This window comes from Lepisma saccharinum, chromosome 2 (assembly GCF_977018435.1).
Source record: "Lepisma saccharinum chromosome 2, izLepSacc3.1, whole genome shotgun sequence".
Classification (NCBI taxonomy): Eukaryota; Metazoa; Arthropoda; class Insecta; order Zygentoma; family Lepismatidae; genus Lepisma; species Lepisma saccharinum.
This window is the reverse complement of record NC_139230.1, coordinates 10,304,171-10,322,213: the sequence shown is the minus strand read 5'-3', so window position 1 is coordinate 10,322,213 and position 18,043 is coordinate 10,304,171. Positions and strand designations below refer to the sequence as shown.

The window sequence follows — 18,043 nt, the reverse complement described above, 5'->3', positions numbered from 1 at the left end:
TATGTTAGGCAACCACAAACGCTAAGATATGTTTACAGATTATAGCACATGTTAACTGGACCACAAAGAATACTTTGAAATAGGAAATCAATTGTTACATCAATAGAACATGAGTTATTTGCCCTTGTCTTGGGGAGCAGGAAAGAGAAGTTTTAAGAAATCTATTTCTTCTCATTCACCCAACGTACCTGGGCTTGCTGGTATGTGCTTGCTTCTCGGAGAATTAGAGTTTTGCTAAAAAGGTTTCAGTAAAAGTTTAAATATTATGGATAGTAAGGAGACCGTGACCAGACCCTTCGAAACTTGACGATACCGAGAACTAGACAAACCTATGTAAAACAGAGACAAGACCGGAATCTAGTTTCCTAAGATATAGAAAAAAATGTCTAAACCAAATTTATTTTACTATGCGACTTCTTCAGACATATAAAACGGATATCTACTTAAGTTACAAATAAATAATATATTTTGTTTACAGTAATTGCAAAGCCAATCCATTTGTCCTACGTAGTTGCATATATGTTCAGTATAATGTCCCTTTTTTTTCTATTGGCTAGTAACGTCGAAACGAAGTTTCAAAGAAAATAAAAGTAAAGAATAGAAAAACATTATTGAGATAAATTAATTTTTCTTAGTGACCTCTGTACACCGTGAAAGTTTGTGCGGTGAAACCCTTTGTGTATTTTGTTTATACTATAATTTGGAGACTAAACGAGACCGAGAAGCAATTGAGACTTGCCTTTCGAGACCAAGACGACAACGAGGCAGTGCTAGATCTCGTCCAATCACCATCGCATGGAGAACATGTAAATTAATGTTCACGTAAATACTGCTTGTGAACCTGAAGAATTTTTTAACACGACAAAGCCAAATCAACTAATTCATTCATCAAAATAAGATCAAAGAATATTAGGGTCAAGGCATGGTTAAAATAAAGGGTATTCCGTATAGGACGCCGAATTTGAATCGAGTGCTATTGTTTTGTTTCAAGGTTGGCAGACCTGTTCTTACCAATGTTGGCATCTGTTGTCGTGCTGATTAATGTAGCATCAATTGTTTAGACTCGTTTGTTGTGGTTTCCTTCCAAAAATCCTCGAATAATCCAGGAGCGTGAAATCCATCCATCCGCTGAGAACGACTGTGTGGTGTGGGTTTTGGCAGGTGGAGTGTGATCTTACACGATGGGATTTCTTCTTATGGGGGTTTGTGTAATCACAGGTGTACGCCAACAAACCCTGGAACTGAAGGCGGAAATCATACGGGTGATTGGAGGCATCGGGACAGACATCTGCGAGAGGGTTTATCAATAATTTTGTGGAGCGTATAAATGCATGCAGACTCAGTAGCGGTGGACATATGCCTGACATTGTCTTTCATACGTAAATGGGAGATGTTACTGCTTACATATATGTGAAATATAACTATTTTCATTATATTTTCCCTATTTTTATTTAATTTTCTAATTCGGCGTCCTATGTGGAACACCCTATATTTATTTCATGGATCTTAAGAAACGAACTGTCTATCTGCTGATAAAGGTCGATCAAAAATATTTTACTGGGTCCATTTAAATATAGTGACATGAATGAAAACGTTAGACACTGCACCCATCTTATAATTCATGATTTTTAACAGTTCTGTGTGATACATATTGTATGCATTGGACTTATAAATGCGCCTTCCTATATTTGAAATCTATATATCGTGTAACGGTTTCTCTTGGGTTCTTAAGTAAAAAAAGATTAATTCTCAATGTTTACCAATTGCTAAAACATTATATAAGCATTTTCTAAGATCTGGAACTTCCGAAAGCATTGACACTGCTGGAGATAGAAAACATTATTAAGTCCTGTGGGTTTTTGTGGTAGACCTTGAACCCTTCTTTATAATATGAAAAATTATTTACGCGTGCTTACACACCTGAAGCTAACAATCTGGTTCTTAGTTTTACTTAATGCTAGATTTTTTATCATAATTTTGGGTCATTTACTTCAAGCCGCTTAATAACATCATTAAGTTGACCAAGGCGTCGTGGGAGAGGTGAGAGGAAGTGGCAGGAATAGTCCATGACCTTCGTTAAATGTATCTTCACGACATTCACTTGATATGGCTGATTAAAACCATGGTAAATCTTCAGGCGCGGATTTAGATGTATCTAAAATTCAGGAATAAAGTCCATTTGGCAAATATAATATACTTTAGTGGCTTACTCGATAGCGTACTGTCTAACTTTGTCGCCTTGTAATCAAATGGTCCTAGGTGGAAGCACATTTCACACATTAAACTCAAAATCAAGTCCGAAATAACCTACTTGATCATAAAATGGACTTACAGCAAATAAGTTTTCTTCTCTGCTTAGTAATGAACAGTCAAATATCAACTTACTTCACACAGTATGGTTCTCAGCCCTTGAACATACAAAACAATAATATTAAAGATCGATTATTATATTTTCATGTCATAACTGTTGCCTCTTCAAGAACCTAAAGTATTACTGAGAAGTAATTGTGAACGTTTTCATTATTTATTTTGCTTAGTGCGTCGATTAATTTAAATTATTACTGACCTCCGTGCCGGAGTGGTTATCACAGCGCGCTACGACGACAGGGACCTCGGGTTCGAAACCCGACTTTGGCATCTTCATCATTTTCATCATATCATTACTCATCCTCATCTTCGCGATGAGCCAAAAGTGGCAGAAAAGAAACTCTAAATATCGAAAATCAAAATCAAATGAAAATTTAAATTATTAGGTACACTTGGTAAAAAATAACGAAGTTTTATACTTTAGAATGAAAAACTACTAGAACTCCAAACTAAGAATTTTTCGGTTTACATACTATTTAGCATGCCATTTATCACTGTTACATATACGGAAACAGAAGGGTCGCCGATGGCGTAGTGGTAACGTCGTCGCCTTGTCATCAAGGGATCCCGAGTTCGATACCCGGTGGAGGCACATAGTGGTTCGAATCCCACATAAACTGAAGGTCCAGTCCCGATTAGTCTATATGTGCATAAAGTGGACTTAAAAATCAAACGAAAACTGAAAAATGTGAGTCACCGATATGCGCTAAGCAGGGTGGCCAGCACTTGCAACTTAACAGATCCGATAAATGAAAACAGTCCAGTTTCAAGACAGCAAAGCTTTGTGTTAGCCTTTCAGTCCCGCAAACCGGGTAAGGAAAAAACACCAATAAGCAGCCCCTCAATTTCAACTTACCTAAATCCATTAGCCGTAAAGACTTCCTATAAACAATATGGGAAGCATTGGAACCCGTTTAGGTACTTAATAACACAGCTTTCAACATCCCGACCTTTTAGCAAACCCAGTCGGGTGAGAATTTTGCGCAACATAATCTGCTATATACGTCAATCATTCCAGGTCCTCCTGCCCCGTCATTGAAAGCGCCATGACGTCAGCCGTTGCCGGCATATATGGCCCGTGGCTACTGTGTCTACGGTGCGGTTTCGATCATTGTGCAATGCATGGCACATGACGTGTTGCTCCCTCCTTAATAATAACTCTTTGGCCGTGTCCCTCTATTGGAGCGTGATCTTAGGTTAACAATGGTGTCCGGTAACTACTCTCTTAGCGGCAAATTTCTTCTGTCAAAAAGAGAGCAAAATAGTAATTTTTTATTGCCTCGACCGAAAACAGTAACATAATAATGCATTTTGTAGTGCACGGCAAAAAATTAAACGAGAATGTAGTTGTAAGGTTTTTTTCAGCAACCAACATCAAATCCTTTGGCGCGCCTTTGGATTTTGCATATAATTTACATTCTTAACCTTCCACCGTTTACAACTAAACTCTGTAATCATGCATACGTGCAGCCTACGTCGTTGAAGAGATATTGTGGAAGTTATAAGAAAACTTCAGCAAACGAAATTCTCAAGGATTTTGCAAATTTGCTGAAACATCTTGAGGGCTGTGTCTCAGGAATGGGCAAAATCATTTGTACTTCTTTAGTACTTTAAATGCAAACAGTACCGTTAATAGTTTATTGTTGTTACTATTTTTTTCTTAACTTTGATTCCTCAATTCGGTTGTTTACCATGGTGATGAGGAAACACAGACACAAGAGACGATTGTGACCTTTGTTTAATTGTGACTTAGACTACCCAGTTTAATGCCCGTAGTTTCGAAACTGCTTCCTATGCTCACCTTCCTAAAGTGCGCGTCAAATCTCCTGCATATGGCGATAACCAATAGCAGCGCACTGCAGCGGTGCCACGTCGAAATCTCACACGGGAAAGAGACAGCGTAGTTGAGCGAAACGCCTTTTCACGGAACTAGGCAACGCCGCACGTCTGTGATTCGCTGGTGCTGTTCAGTCGTTCAAGGCCATATGCAGGAGATTTGACGCGCACTTTAGTGTAATGGTTTTCGTTGCCACTGAGAATCAAAGTGAATGATTCTGAATCCAGACCTGCTGTAATTGGTCTTTCATTATTCATCAGCTCGTTATCGTTATTCCCATCATCGCAATTAACCAGAATATATAAAAGCGACGAGTCTCTCACCGTTGCCCTGAGGTCTAAAGCGCAAGCTTTGGGGTCCGACTACAGGTTCGAGTCACCTGAGGGAAGCATAACAACATTCCTGAGATTTCGGACTGCGAATGAGACCGGTGGCCGCCCACCATCGTGAGGATACGGGAGCCATACTATGTCCAGTAAATGTCTGGAGTAAGCGAACGAAAGCAAGTCTCTGCGCAAGTAGTGACCCAAGAGGACTCGACCAATGAACACGTGCGAGGGAGCTAGAACGTGTGAAGGGAGAAGAGCGACTGCAGCTACCAGCCTTAGCTGCTTCGCTCCGCCCACTCGCTTTCTCTCCTTCTTTACCATTATGCGCGGCCTTGCTCCAGAGATTCCCGAGATAGAGTATACGAATGAGTAGCGAAACCTGGTCATATAAATATACAACAATGACTGCGGGTTCGTCGTGCTGACTACACGTCACCCCGTAACTGGTTCGATGATGTCCCACCTTAGATGGGAGTGAGGCCAGCAATCGGTAGGTAGGCACTTGCTCTCACGGGCTGATACACCACAGGCTATTATTATTATATAAAAGCGATGTTCAATACAAAAATTCAAATACAAGTAATCTTCCGTCCGCGCGTAATCTACTTGTATTAAATCACTACCGCGAATAGTAAAATATTTGTTCATTTCTTAGTTTGCTATTTAGCAATTCCTAATCCCATTGTCAGATTAAAAGCGGTGGAAAAATGAATGACTAACAACAAATGGCGTTGCGTTTTTAGGAATTCCAATCCAAGAACCCAGTTATCAGGGTACTCTATTTTTATCTCTAAATTTATATTGCAGAACATAATTTGAAACTATCAATATTAGGATGAACACTATAACGGTGTTGCATTATTCGCCATTTATTTTATGGTCTTACAATGCAGTGGAAGGAGGAGTGAATTAAGAACGTCGTGTTTCCTGCTAAAAAGCAGTTATATATCTTCAATCTCGAAATAAATGTATTTGTATAGTACCATTCTCATAGTTTCATTCAGATTCCTTTCCATCAACATAAGGTGCAATATAAATACGAACAATTACTCATTTCCGATCTAAATAACTGATGCTCAAAGCAATTTGGGAAATTACACGAATATATTTTAATTAAAGAGGAACACATGCGTTAGTATTCGCTTTCAGCTATTGATTTTCCCATATTTTTGGAAACGTAAACAATTCGCCTCGGTGTTCAAGCGTGTTGGGTGCTCGACCCAAGATTTGGCCACGAGAGGTTCAGGGTTAGATTCCCGGCTTAGGCATACATGTTCCTCTCTCTATGACCCTTCATGAATTTCGTCATCATCCATCTTCATTGTCGTGATCAAACTATAGAGGTAGTAAAGCGACATAAAGTAAGAACAACACAGAGATTTACAATCATAATTCAATCTCTTGATTATTTTGATCACCTGCCAACTATATATACTGTACAATGCGAAGCAGAGAAGAAGGAGAATAAGAGAGTTCATCGACCCAAAGGAAAACAGCCGACCTCCATGACGAAGTGGGTAGCACTGCGCTCTATGACGACAAGGTTCCCACGTTTGAAACCCGGCCTATACTCTGTCTCGACTATCTCTGAAATAAGCGAATGAAAACAAGTCTCTGCGCAAGTAGTGATGCGAGACGGCTCCACCAATGAACACGAGAGAGAGAATGGGATTGCGTGGAGGGAGGGGCAACAGTTACCAGCTTTCAAAGCAGCGTGTACTGCTTCGTTGCCCACTCGATTTCCTCCCCATGCGCGGCCTTGCTCCAGAGATACCAAGAACAGATTATAGGCATGGGTGTTCTTTTTAAGTATCCCTTAAAAAATTTCGTCATACCATTACTCATCATCATCTTTGCGATTAGCTAAAAGTGGCAGAAAAGCGAAGTAAAATAAACTAAACCATTCAATCAATCAAAACCTTCATCAATTTCATCATATCATCACTCATCCTCATAGTCCAAAGTGGCAGAGAAGCGACTTAATAATAATAAGCAATCAAAACGGAAGAAAAGAAAACAGTCAGTACCAATAGAGTAGGATTCCAACGCTGTTTGAAAATCAACCTTGTAATTCAGATTTTGCTCATAAACTGTGTAATAGTAGGAACACGAGATTTACTCGTAGTATTATGGTGGGACGACACAATAGAAACAAACAATAGCGAAGTGGGTATATCTTAAACTCTGACCACTGCATGACCGACCCAGTTTAATCGTGAAGACAACCACGCAGACAACAAGCAGGACAAAAGTTATTAGAAAGCCTCTCAAAACCGGAAAATTAATTGCTGTAATTTGAGTTGCCTTAACACCGATCCATTAGCAGGAACGAGTGCTGCTGTTATGAATTATGTGATGGCAGAAAGGGTAATAGAATGCGCATCTTCGAAACAAGGGTTAACTAAGCAGTTGAGGAAATTAAGAACCAGATCAGTTGAGGTTCGAACTCTTCAACTAGAGAGGTTGAGAACTGCAAACCCAACGCCTCATCCATGCTAAGGCTGATGGATGAACTGCATTTTCGAAGACTGCATGACGCCTGACTGGAACTAAGGCTCTCGTTGAAGTCACAAACGCCTTGCCGCAAATTAGAGAAACCGCAAGTGAGCTATAAACATAAATTTTGATAGTGACGGACTTTCTACGACTCGATTACACCGATACAAAGAACCACAGTGACCGCTAATTACGATATACTTAACGTGAATGGTGGAGAGAACGGGATCCAATGGAAGGAGTGGAGAATTTCAAATTTGATCAAGCACAACAACACTTTGTTATTTTTTCGCATCGAGTTGGCTCATGCTGTGATGGGTTTATGAGCAGCGGAAGCCACTATGCTGCATTCAGGGCTAAGAAGACATTGTTAGTATGGATGGTATCGAGACTTAGCCTATAGTTGAAAATGCTTGTCCTGGGTCTCGTCTAGAATTATAATAATTATATATATATATATATATATTTATCTCGTTCTCACCTCGATCTAGAAAGTCAAGTCTTCTCGAGTCTCTACATACATAGTACATATAAACAATATATACAGGGTGTAATCGTACAAACTTTCGCATTGTATAAAGGTCATTGAGGAAAAAGGCTGTTATTATAACGTTTTTCTCTTTGACGCCTCATCTCGACGCTACGAGGCCTCGAAAACAGGGTATTTCACCCTGAATATAAGCAACCACCACGTAGCACAGGTTCACAAGTGACACTAATTCATTGAATTTGTAATTACTAAAAACAAAATATATTACTTATGTGTGAATGTTCAGGCAGATATCAGTTTGGTATGTACGAATAAATCATGGAGTAACGCACATTTGGTTTTCATAAATTTTCCAAATATCATACCAAAGTCTCAAACGAGACGGAAAATCTCTGATACTAAGTCTCGATATAATCTAGATTTTTACAGAGGTCTGCCTCGTTCTCGGTCTCGTCTCGAAAGGTCAAGTCTCGTTCTGGTCTCGTCACGATCCCTAATTGCAAGAGAAGAATAGCCTCGGCAGAAAAAAACTGAAATTCTGTAACTTCACTTTTTCTTTTTTAAGTAGCTGGGAATGACTTCTGTGGAATCGTGGCTCCCTGAATCTCCAGCTTTTGTTGGCGATTTCTCCAGAACGTGAGTGGAGAAACCGAAGCAAATGATTGCTCCAGCGAAATCCGTGTAGGCTTCCCAATCCCCTGTGGTAAGGCAAGGATCCGCAGATAAGTATCATCTGTAGGAATTACACCTTAAAGGCACCCTCCGCACAACAACCGTGATGTCTACCCGTTGTAATAATATGGGACCGTAGTTGAAATCCAAAACATTATATGCCTCTCCCTGTACAGATTTCTCGCTAAATTTTGACGAGTTTATCAAGACTTCCGATGTTCTAAACTTCCATGCCGTATCTGGTCAAGTACAAAATTCCTTCTGTTCTTTCAAATTGACCTGCATTTCATGGTTAACTCATAGATAAGTATGCACACTAGGATTAACACTAAAAAACAAATGAAAATAAACTAAACCTCGCGAAACAACAGCCTTTGGAGAGCCAGGTACTGCAAAAAATGTATTTTCTCTGGGTGACGCGTGGTAGCATCGAGTCCCATCATCGTTGGCTTTCGAGACGTAGTCCGCAACTAGTCCTTACAAGTAGGTCACGAATGCACAGACACACACATACACACACAAAATACACTAATATCAATAATTTTATGCATGAAATGCATGCACAAAATTATTGATATTAGAGTATTATACATTATTCCCCCCCTCAAACTCCACGAAGGCAAAATGGTAACTTTGTGCAGACACATGACACAGTGGTTCGGACTCCAGTACCGATTAGCCTATATAAGCATAAAATGGAAATTTTGGCTCCCTCCGCAAAATATTAAAAACAATTATGACGCCTATGCTTGGCGTAATGTGAACGATAGCTATCACACAGAACCGAAAACGTGTCAATTGACACACATATGTTCACTCCAATAACACATTTACCTGCATAAACTGCAAATTATGTACTTTTTGGTGTGTCAAAATACACAGAAATGCATAAAATGGTACCTATATCAGATTCTGTTCCGTTTGATGCACTAAAATGTATCAATTGGAAGATCAGAAACGATCTTTCCAAAGATAACAAAAGATAAGATAAATATAACAGAATTACACACTTAGCTGTGTGTATAATATATTGCATTTCGAGTTCTGTGTATATTTAATCAAGTACAAGCAAGATGTATCACAGATGCATCATTAACCCATGACATCCCAAAACATATGGAAAAGTAAGAGACTTAATATTGAAATCCACTGACGACCTTTTCCCTCGCGGTTGACGTAACGGTAGATATGATCGGCAACAAAATTGAGGCATGTGTTACAATTCAGATATGTTAGCTGAAGTCAGTCAGATCCGGAGCAGAGGAGTCAAGACATTAAAAACTGGATCGTCCTCTTTTAGTGCTTTCACTCAGCCTTTAGATATGACGCAACTAGGAAGCACCGTGGCAGGCTTAATCAAATTCTCGTTTTTATTTAACCTGTCATTTAATTTATTAGTCCTAACCAAATATAAACCGAGTATGAACATGTCGAACAAGTGGTAAAGATGAAGTCCAAAGCTGGAACATGGAGTGGATATTTGTATTCGTCATGCATGATATCAGCGTCGCATGAAGAATTAGACTGAACCGCTTCTTACTAAATGTGGCCGTTAAATTATTCCATTTCTCAATCAAACCTGCAAAAGCTACGTTTGTTTTGAAGTCTAATCTATGCCAATGCACAGAGACATGGGCTGATGAAGCTGACCAACAGTTTTTTTTTTTAAATTATTTTTTTTAGAGTATTTGTGCTCCTAGTCAGTGGCGGCGATTGCGTTCCAAAGCTGAGGCGGGGGGGGGGGGGGTCAGAACAGTTTACTTTCCCTTGGTAGATAAGGTTTAGCATAGTGCGAGGGGGGTAACTGCCCCGCCCCCCCCCCCTAATCGCTGTCACTGTCCCTAGTTGATCCTGGGAACGGAATCTCTACTTACATCATGCTATACTAAACAATGATATTAAATGGTCACTTTTTCCTATAGTTGCAGGAGAAGTGTTTCAAGTTCTCGTAAAAAAACACATTTTTACAAGTATTTGCTTCTTGTTGGAGGCTACTGTTGAAATATGAGGTATGATATCTCAAATTTTGTAATGCTAGAGAGTCATCATGCAAGATAAACATTTTGTTCTTGATGCTTGTTAAGTTTCAAATTGAGAAACGCACTTTCATCTGTTTATGGTTACGATATTACCTATCATTTTAATATTATACCTTAATCGGCAAATATCTTCACAAACCAAGCAATCTACGTAGTATGACTATTAGCGTGTTGTACTGTAGGATAAAGGAACAGTTTGAATCCAGGATGCGTATCTCATTTGTTTCAATATTCGCCCTCAACGTCAGGTAACGTTCATACAGAAAACAAAGTGCATCAAACCTACTAAATGCAAACCTATTCACCCATCTATGATGCACTAAAGTGTTTCTTTCTTTCTTTCTTTACCAAGAATGACGTTTACAGTTTGGTGCATATTTCATATCATTCATAAATGTAAGCCAGTATTTCTTTCTGTGTCGAGCTGTACTTTAATGCACATTCCTGCATATTTCTCGATGATGACCTACAGACTTTATGCATTTTTAGTGTTAGATGATGCATTTACTATTGTGTGTGCAGATAGGGAAATTAAAAACCCAGATATTCCCAATGTTTTCCTGAAGTGATGCATTTGCACTCTGTTCCCAACCATATTATTTCAGTTTTTTCCCCTCCAGGACCTGTTCTAAACTTTCAAGACTTGAAGGTCTGTTCTGGGCCCGGAACCAAGTTTGGAGCCGGTGAAAATATGCCGACCTGCAATTCCATCGCCTCCAACTAGTTTCCTTTCTTTGCTTCCAGAAAATTAGCGTGGAAAACTGCAACAACTCCTCCACACCGGTTTTGCTAATTCCAACCCTCGAGAGCGAAAATCCCACAAAAAGACTACAGTAAGGGAAGAGCTTTTTGCGTAGTGATCGGAAACCATTCGTTGACATTGTCAAGTTAATGAAATTACCTTACTAACATCGAGAGATCTTCAAATAAAGAAAAAAGAACTAGAAATCCTATTGGTGACGCAGAAAAACATCTAGCTTCTAGAAAGGAGCACAAGAAATGAAGTTTGAACAAAATCATTGATGCAGTACACGCAACTTTTGACAATTCTTGAAAAATATTACGAAGATAATGCCTGTGCTTTGTTGATCAACAACTTATATCGATCGAGAATCTAGATCTATTCACTGCAAGATTTTGTCTGGTGGATATGGCGGCTTCAGTTCTCTTCCACGCGAATATTTTAAAATAATAACCCACTTCCTTCTCAAACCATATACTTTGCTAATTACTACAGAAGCTCAATCGAATGTACAGTCACCGTCAATAAAACTGGAATATCTAGATCCTGGAATACTTGCTTCCCTGCAAGGTGTTGTGTGTTGCATTACTCCACGGCGGTGGTAGAAATTGCCCGTAGACTTAGGCAACACACAGGGAAGCGATCGTTTCAGGATCTAGGTATTCCATTTTTATTGCTGATGACTGTACATGTTTTAAATAGTTTTTAGTTTAAAGTCGACACCATTTCGGTATTCCTATTTTTCGGTCCGAATACGCAACGTGTTTCTTTCTTTCCGTCGTTTCTCGCCAACTTTTCGCTAATCGAAACTAAGACAATGACTTTCAGTAGGAAACACTCACCAAGGAACACCTGTAACCAGAACGGGATTCGAACCCAGAACTTTCGGTGGCGAGATTGTAAGTCGACTGTTGAACGTGCTCGACCACAAAGGCGGGACAGGTACCCGATGACGACTACTCGTCTGATTTTACGGAGAAAAGTAATAAAACTTCCAAATTAGGAAAAAAACAAAACAATGAAAGTTCACATTTTAATATTCATCCCGTCAATATTTCTATCTCATATTCTTTTCTTGAACTCCATAAAAATTACGAGAACTAATGTGTACAAATTGGAATGTCTCGCACACAAGTAAGACTTCCGTGTTCAAATCACAAGTTAAAATTTTGAAACGAAAGATGGTAAAATTAATACGTAATTTACAAGGAAAACCCAAATATAACATGCAAGTATTAATCGGTGTGCCAGGTGCAAGGTACGTTTGAAATCATCGTTAATCATAAAAAGTGAAACTACAATATAAATTATTAGAATCACATTTGGAAACTTTCAAAATTAAACGCATATACTATTATTTTTTCTAATGAATGGATGCAGACCGATATGAAAACAGTACGTTAAGATATGTTCGAAATTCGAGTGTGGAAGGTTAGTAAAAATAAATGATATGGTTACTTTCTATCGCTGTCTTACCCTTCTAGGTTATTCGTGGCGATCACGATTAAAAATTAATTTTTGAAATAAAATAATCATGCATCCATGCCATGACCATTAATACTTAAGACCCTTGGTATCTGAGCGCGATAAACCAACCATTCCGCAGCAGAAGGTGGCGCTAATGCGAAATTGCCCGTAATCGTGGTGTCTTACAGTAGCAGGGCTGCAAATTTTGTGCGTCCGGTTCAACATTTGCCGATAAACTATAAATTGTGAGCAGTTGAGATCATAATATCCTTTAAAAGAAGGACAAAATTACAGCAAATTGGAGGAGAGAAAATATAAATTTCTTGTTTTGCATGTTTTGTTATTATGATTCCCAATTGAGAACAAGTATTATTTCTTACTCACGAATGAATAATCATGTTACGGTACTCTGTGTAATTTATACTGATCTATCGGCTCAGACAAACTTAAAAATACATTTTGTTTCTTATTTCTAACAGTAGATACATGTATATACATTTTATTTGGACTCTTGTGTAGTGAAATGGTTAGCATTGTCACCTTTGGTGCGAGTGGTCCCGGGGTTCGATACCCTGTGGAAGCTCCAAAAGTCCGGCGTTGACCCAGCGTCGCGAGGACAATTGGGGAGCTACTTGAAAAGAAGAAGTATCAGGCTCCAGTCTCGAAAGCCAGAAAACAGCGGCGATGGAACTCGAAGCACTGGTAATGCACCACTCAATGAAAAAGCCGCTTGTCAGGCTCTGGCCCTCAGTAGGATTTTTGTGCATTGGAGTAAAAAAAAAAAGGTAAAGTGTTCCCCTGTGCTAAGCACCACGCCATGAAGGCGTATAGGGAGTGCGGGGGAAGGTTTGCATTTTTTAAGTTTATTCGGTGATCAAAATTAAACAAAATTAAATCTGAAATTTATCCTAATAATTTTCTTCCAACATCACACACATCCAACTAATTCGGATTTTGATCATCGCGGCAAACTATTATGAAGAAATATTTTGTACGGATGCATTATTACTGTTCGCACAGTGGTATAACATAGACTTTCGAAAGGAAAATTAATTTGTTTCTAATATCCGTAACAGATGAAAGGTAATAAACCGTAAATGTTATTAGTGTTTTGAATAAACTATCAGAATTATTATATGTCCCGGCCGATGCAAAATCTTATAATTTTACGCATACTTCCCGTTCTTATTATTTTTTTTGTACTCAATTAGGACGCTTTGCTGTATTATAACTCATTTATACTAGACTCTGTTAATTCTAAAGTTTGTCGCGATTAGTCAGAACAAAAGCATCTACTTCTAATCACTATCAAGGGAAGAGTTTATTTTATTAGTTGAGTCATCTCCTAAGCGGTGGATGCATTGTCTCTCTCCACCTAAGGTTTATGGTTCGAGTACTCACCTTAGCATGGGTGTTCCTTTGTAAGCATCCCTTCATCCATTTGATCTAATTGTTATTCCTCCTTATCGTTGCGATTTACCAAAAGTGACAGAAGACCGACGTTCAATAAGAAAAACACAAACACATTTTCATTGGATCTTAAAAATCATACGCCCGTTGAATATTTTAGAAATATTTAGTGTTGCCCACGAGACGAGACTTTGGCCTGTCTCGTCTCGTGGAAATGCTGTCTCGTCTCGAAAATATTCGTTTGTCTCGGGACACATGATCAATCTCGTCTCGTCTCGAATTTTTAAAAGCCTGTCCCGTCTCGTCCCGTGGGCAACACTAGAAATATTGTTGAATTATGGACTGGTTTTTACTTTTGGAGTAAGAATGCGCATTGATAAAATTGCACCATTAAGATAAATTTTATTTTCTTCTATTTCTGTCGTTTTAAGTTGCTTTTCTGAGTCTTTGGGTTAATCGCAACGATGAAGATGAGGGATGAAATTGATGGGGCAAACAAAACAACACGTCTGGGCCTTTCCCAGCTTTCAAACCTGCGACTCCTGGCTTCGTAGCGTGTCACGCTAACAACTCCTCCACGGAGGGCGGCACGGAAACTTACATCGTTGCAGTTAGGAAACGGGTAACTTGTTGACAGGTGTGAATTCACTCCGGCTACGTGACCTCCCGGCTATTGGTCCCGAAACATGCAACAATAAACATCAACGGGCGAGCTCCATCTCCAACAGACGGCTTCTCCAACGAGAGAAGCTTCTTGGAAACGTGAGTCATCACAACGTCACGGTATGAGCTTAACTATGATTGCCTCTGCACCCTTCCTGCCGTAAGGAGGGTGATTGCTTTTCATGCTTCAACGGAAGTCACATGTTACATAATTGGGCAGCATGCCTCGGCTATGCAGCCTGCGTTTATGGCATCTCTCCTCCACAACAACAATGGCACGAATGGTTGTAGTGTTGGAAATGAAACTGGAGAAGGGGCATAAGATTGGGTTTTAAATTAGGTGAACAGTGTTTTCAATGTCGTTGGATGCTGTTGACTGTTTGGTACATAAATTATTTGGCTATTTGCACTTGCTGTCATTGGAAAATTGAAGTTTTCAATAGTTTTAATGTAATGTTATTAGAAAGTTTACTTTAGTGTTTCATTATATTTTCGTAACTTTAGCAGCATTTAACATCTCGAAAGTGAATTGTTGGATTATGAATGAATGGCAAAGAAACAGTATGTTCTACCGGCATCCTAACTTGGCAGCACATTTTTTTAGTTTTGTTCAATTTATGCATGGATAGGTTAATCGGGACTGGGTTTACAGTTTAAGTAGGATCCGAACCACAGTGTGCTTCCACCGGATTTCAGAGCACCGGGTTTTTTTCATTACAAGGCGACGGCGTTACCAACACGCAATCGGGGAGGCCCTTGCAGCACATTCTACTAACCGTTATAGCGACTCGTGTCGTTCTAGAGAAGCGTTTTAAATGTCTTCAAATTAGTTAATTATTCTACAAATAAAAATATCTGTATGATAACGGTAGCAACAAAGGCACAGGTCACTTTTCCGAAATTAATTTGCATTCACTTGTACTTTGTGTCTTATCCTATTTTACGTCGCTTCTCCGCTTCTTCATGTTAATCGCGACGATGATTATGAATGAGAAATTGATGACTGGACACTCACAAAAGAACACTCATGACCATACCGGGATTCGAACCTGGAACCGTCGGTGGTCACTACATGCGAGTACCTGTCAAGGCACTCGGCCACCGCGTTTATTCCCTAGAACTTATGCTACATATAATTTATTATTTGCATTTGTCTTTCTACTTTTATCGTATTGCATTATGTACACATATAACACTTTAGTGTTAATATTTCGCTACTACCGATTCGCAGTTACAAGTCCTTACATACAAATGAACATAGAGTACTTCTGTCAGATTTCGAATTATTGGAGAATTGAATAATGCGTGCGTTTTTAATTATGCCTGATCGCTGGTATCGTTTTTTACATATAACCGGTTCTAGATTAGATATATAATGAACTTTTATGAAAAAATTTGGTAAAAGTTGATTTCGTGTTAAAACTACAAATAACGATGAAACTGAATTAGTGTTTCAATGACCGCACGCTGAAAGACCCTTCGAATCCGAAAACGACTTTCCGCGTGTTGCCGACAGGTGGAGCTGACGAAGCCGGCTGAGAAAGCAATGCGGTGTGGGATATGATTCGCCGGATTAGAATGACAACCATCGAAATAATAACAATAGTCACTTTACACATGGATGACGTACTACACCGACAAATTAGTCAACATTTAATAATAATTATGCAAAAAATAATAGTGCTTAACTACGGATATTATACGTATCAAATTACGAGTAAGAAATATGTAACATGATTTTGGTCTCAAGTTTAGTTGTGTGGGATGCTCCTTAGAAATTTATCGCAACGATGTATTGTTTATGCACACAGACGAAATGGCTCCTCAACCTAGAGGTTTTACTGTGGTAGTTCACAGAAATTTCTCCACTGGTAATCGGACTTGTCATTTTCGGATCGATCAACAGAGCCAGTCAATTGTGGCTCGACGAATAGACATCGCGAGAATAGTGCTTGCCAAATGCTACTACAACAATGAAATTCAATCATGGGGGTCCTTAGTCATCTGTCGTTCAGTCACTAAATCTGCTGCTGCACTGTCACATTTGAAAAACCTCAAAATTTTGACAGAAAAGTACAAGGGACATTTCGTTCCAGAGGGTGGGACTGGGAAGGGAAGTTGAGGCGTGTTGCATGGATTCAGGCTGATTCTAACGGTACAGGAACGAACTGATAACATGACAGATGGCCAAGTTTTCTTATCATCTTCATGTCAGAGTTCATGCTATAATCCCAGGACCAGGAAAACAATGTTTCTCTGGGATCAGGAAGCGGGAAAAGGTTGGCAATATTGGCAAGCATGTTTGCGAATTTGTTTATCATGAAAAATAACGATGATAAATATGCTGTTCGCTTGCAAATTTTCACGCTAGTTAAGTATAATTCGAAACCTGATTTAAAAATTTCTATGCCAAGCGCACCGGAATATTTTTGTAAAATAAATGACACATTATTATGGGGAAAAATGTATATTTGACTACTTTCAGTAATCTTCTCAGATTTTCGTAGCTCGCTTTACTTGATTAAGTACATATTTTTTACCACGACATAAATCTTGCTCAGGTGATTATAATTGAGGTTTGTTAAATCATACACTGTATTAGTTTTAAAGTTAAAACTTAATAAAATGTACCGTTCCTAAAAATGTGTTTAAATTAATGCGAGGGCATTTTGAAATATAACTTAATTGTAATATTATCTAGCTCTAAAGTACCGCTGTGTGTGACAACAACACTGTATATTCATTCATATTTTGGACTATAGTTTTCGGTAAATTTATGTCATGTTATAATTGTTTTCTGTTATCGTTCCATTGGATATTTCATTGTTGTTTTCTCATGACAAACCTTGTATGGACCGTGTATGAAATTTTGCTTTTTCTAGCAGTAAAAAATATTGTAATACTTACATCTTGAAAGTAGGCAATTTCCGATGTCATTTTTGTAGGTACTCCCCCGCAGTCTACGGGTTCAAGCCGTGGTGGTAAACACACCACACTACTAGCACTAGACATTAAGAACAACTACTGTTTTCTTGTCACAGCACTAGTCACTTCTACGAACACTTATCACAGACTTTGCGGCGTAACTGTTTCCGCGCGCGCGCACAAACAAGGAGAAGACCAACTAATTCCCCAGCTCTAGTCCCTGGCTTCGGCAACAACCAACTGTTCCCATTGGACTACTTTTCCAAATACCTGTTACAATGCCCCCTCCTTCACTTCACCTCATCCTACCTTCTCCACCGCCAAAAGGGAACGCTCGTACGTTTTGTTTCTTTTTACCCACCTCACTGCGTTCTGTTTTTTAAATAATTCTTTTTCTTCGTTTTCGAATCGTCAGTTGCGGAGCGAGCAGCACGAAGTGATTTCCACCCAATCACTGCACGAGCCTCCATCACGTATAGCCAATGGGAACGTCCGTTGAAGGTAACAACATTCACTCCTGATGCATGGAGTTCCAAGATTTACCGTTAGGTGTCACTAGAAATCGATATTGCGTATTACCGCGAGGAGAGAAGTGGTTACGGTGCA

General features: G+C 39.1%; 1 protein-coding gene across 1 annotated transcript in view; it reads right to left on the bottom strand.

Annotated features, from left to right (window-relative positions):
* LOC145983910 (uncharacterized) overlaps positions 1 to 17,733 on the bottom strand; it is a 60,886-nt gene extending 43,153 nt beyond the window's left edge. Inside the window, exon 1 of the mRNA XM_083117028.1 lies at positions 17,420 to 17,733. Coding sequence (XP_082973154.1) covers positions 17,420 to 17,524 — 105 coding nt within the window. The 5' untranslated portion in view covers positions 17,525 to 17,733. The remainder of the gene's footprint in view (positions 1 to 17,419) is intronic.
* Positions 17,734 to 18,043: the final 310 nt, after the last annotated feature.